Here is a 3317-nt window from a genome sequence, read left to right on the forward strand (position 1 = left end):
TATTTAAGTCCTGTAACAAAGTAAATGTACTTACTATAAACCTCTGCTTGTATGTATATATTTGAACTTGTGTGTATCTTTTAGAATCTGTGTGGGTCAGAGAAAATCCACAATAAATTCAAACTTGTGCGATCAGTTCTTGTACAAGACAGAGGACGCCTTTTTAACACCTAAAGTAAATCCAGTAAATGCAAAGTCTTTTAAAAAATACATATTTTTTTTAGTAATTACAGTGGTTCTCTGCAAAAAAAATTACAAAAACCAGTGAGTTTAAAATATTTTTATTAAGGAATTTTTTTTCCCTGTACAGGAGTTTGTGTATTCCACGTGTTAGTTCTGTACAAGCAACTGTACAACAGGAGGCCAACGGGAAGAAACGAGGAAATGTGTTCATTTATCTGACTGCTTCCAGCAGCAGGCAGCTCAGAAAGTGAGCATGGACTGATCACACACGCACACACGCACACACACACACACGCACACACACACACACACACATACGCACCCTCAAGTTTATCTACAACATAATGTTTGACTGGTCCTGGAGACAGAGAATTAAACTGCAGGTGAAATAGTTACTGATAAAATAATAATAATAATAATTGTTCCAGGGGAGAAAAAGCAACAAATATCCTCCATAAAAGATCCCGTTCAGTTATTTTTATATTCAAATTTAAAACAAAGTGCTGCTAATCTTAATGAAGTCAATGTTTTAAATTCACACAAGAGCAAAAAGAGTCAGATATTTATGCTGCTATAAATGTTAATTTTTTTGGTCATGAAGGCCAACCACTCCACTGTTCAGAAATGTGGTGGGAAAAACAGAAATAAACATGGTGGTTTGAAGAAAAACTAATAACATATCAAAGCAGGAGCATCTCTTCAGCCATTTGTTTAAAGTTAAATTAAGAAGTGTTACTCATACAGCTGTCGTCTCTTCTCATTTTTTTTAATTCAGATATTTTGCTTTTCAAGTACTTTAAGTGTAAAAATTAAAAAAAGAAAAAGAAATACTGCCAGCTGTATGTATTTTCACCTTATGTTGGAAATCAACGGAGAAACAACTAAAGTTGTGTGGTCCCAAGTAACGTACAGTGTCATTACTAAAAAAAAACAACATTAAACAGATAAAAGCGTAACAGAGAATTATCTGACCTTCATCTAAAACCTCAGTCATCCTGTGGCTTCCTCAGATAAATAAATACTTCTGCACACATACAGTGACTTGGCTTCGCTAATTATATTTGCTTAATATATGAGGAGTGTAAACACATAAAGACAACTGTTTAAAAAAAACACAACATAATGAGCTGACAGGCAAATAAAAAATAAAAATTAATTGAAAAATGCCCAAGTTTTAAAAGTTAATGTCCCCCTTCAACCTCTCTGCAGTTACTCTGCTGCGCCACCAGAGGGCACCAGAGGACAGGGACAACAAGGCAGCAGGTTCATGTAAACAAACACACCAACTTTTTAGCTTTAAAATTCAAAACTGAACGAAAACCATCAAGTGTGAGCGTASATGAGAAACAGAGGAGAGGCACCAGGAGTGGGTTAACGTGTCTAAACCAGAGCTTAAATGGTTTCTGCCAGCAGTGAAGCTGAGCAGATCAGGCCTGCTTTGCTGCTGCAGAATAAAGCTGGTCCCTTTATGGGCTGCAGTTGGAAGCCTGCAGTCGGTGCTTGCAGCACTGCACCGTGGTCTCGTCCTGCCTCTTATTTATGCACAATAATCTCTTATTCATGCCACGCTCTCTCATCCTGTCCTGTTTTTACATCGGCCTCGCTGAGCAGAAACATTAAACGCTCCGGGTTTCTCTTCTCTCGGAATGTCAGTCGGTGCCGGGTGGAGAGGGTTGTTGTTATTTTTGTTGATGCGGATGATGCAAATAAGGCAAAAGAGGACATGATGTCAAAACAAGCCATTAAAATCAGGTTGTAGGATACATTAGGTGCCAAAACAGAGATGTTTGTTTGGCTTCTGTAAAAACAGCTTTTTGTGTTTATTTTTATTTTAGATGGAGCTACAAAATACCTTCCTGACTGACATCCAGAAGAACTAAACAGCTTTTATTTTCTCCTCGAATTTAGACTAAACAAGGATGGATTTATGCTGTTTTAGACTGAACCTCTTCATCTGTTTTCTGTCACTTCTTCACCTCACTTCTGGCTTCAGGTCTGACATTTGAAATGCTTCAACCTCCAATTCTAGAAGAATTTAGCTTTGTGTTCATCATGGCCCTCTTCAGATCCAGCTAAGACTGGATTTTAGGATTTCTGCTCCGCAGGGGCAGCAGGTGCAGCCTGACTCTCTGGCTTCACGATCTGGTAGGTGATCAGGTACTCTGGGTATGCCTGAGGACAAAACAATACAGAAAAGTCAAATAAGGAGGCAGTCTGAACGACTGCTGATATTTATTATAAAAGGTAAATAATCAAAAAAATAAAAAAATAAAAAATTAAAACCCGCAGTACAAAAGTTAAAACCTAAAATCAGCAATATAGTACCTTCAAATGAAAACAAGCAATAGCAAAATGCAAAAATTTGGGAAAAAAAACAGGTAGGAGCTTAAGCTAGAAAATTAAGGAGAGGAAAAATAGTAATTGGGCTAAAACAAGAATTTAAAACAGTAGCTAAATGGTAAGTTTTAAAAAAATTAGCTGAAATCTAAAACCTACAGAACACTAAGCTAAAATCTAAAATAAGAAAAGTGGCAAAAGATTAACAAAACAGTAGCTAAAGGTTAATGCTAGAAAATTAGTGGCTAAGTGCTAGGACCAGAAAAAAGTAGTAAAACGTTTAAAAAAATAAAGCATTTTAGCCAAAGGAAATTTCAAAGAGCACAAAGTTCTGTTTTTTTTTTAGGTGAAATTGTTTTTTCTGAGAAAAAAAAATCAAAAAGCAAAGTTAAAAAATGTAAAAGTATCAAAGTTACAGAAAACAAGTCCTGGCTGTAACTTAAGAAACGATAAAGAGGAAAAGAATTTCCTAAAAAAGCACCGACCTGCTCTCCTCTGTAGATGACGTACTCTGCGTACGCCAGGCCGTTGACACTGGGCCGTCCTATAACTGAGTGGTGACCCGGGGGGGCGTGGGCCATTTTCATTGCACTAAACTGAAGAAAGGACTTCCCCAGAGTCACCCGACAGAACAGCATCTGTCTGCAAACACAAACAGACCAAGACTTTGAACAGAAAAAACTCAACGTCATGCTTTTTTTATTAGAGCTGCGCAGGATTTGGAAAACCTGCAAAAATACCGGGGGGACAATACTGGTTGCAAATAAACCCACGTTTTTCTCCTTACCTTAGTATGC

The 3317-nt window shown here is 37.2% G+C and overlaps 1 protein-coding gene across 3 annotated transcripts in view; it reads right to left on the minus strand.

The window, feature by feature from the left end:
* Positions 1-265: 265 nt before the first annotated feature.
* The window catches only part of tnksa (tankyrase, TRF1-interacting ankyrin-related ADP-ribose polymerase a), a 93931-nt gene continuing 90879 nt past the window's right edge, over positions 266-3317 (minus strand). For 2 of the 3 annotated variants that reach the window (XM_014002397.1, XM_014002399.1), the window contains one exon: positions 2553-3162. In XM_014002397.1, coding sequence (XP_013857851.1) covers positions 2835-3162 — 328 coding nt within the window. In that variant the 3' untranslated portion in view covers positions 2553-2834. Of the gene's footprint in view, positions 2356-2552; positions 3163-3317 lie in introns of those variants that run through there. The other variant, XM_014002398.1, reaches the window with a different exon arrangement.

Source organism: Austrofundulus limnaeus, unplaced genomic scaffold, assembly GCF_001266775.1.
Source record: "Austrofundulus limnaeus strain Quisiro unplaced genomic scaffold, Austrofundulus_limnaeus-1.0 Scaffold13, whole genome shotgun sequence".
NCBI lineage: Eukaryota > Metazoa > Chordata > Actinopteri > Cyprinodontiformes > Rivulidae > Austrofundulus > Austrofundulus limnaeus.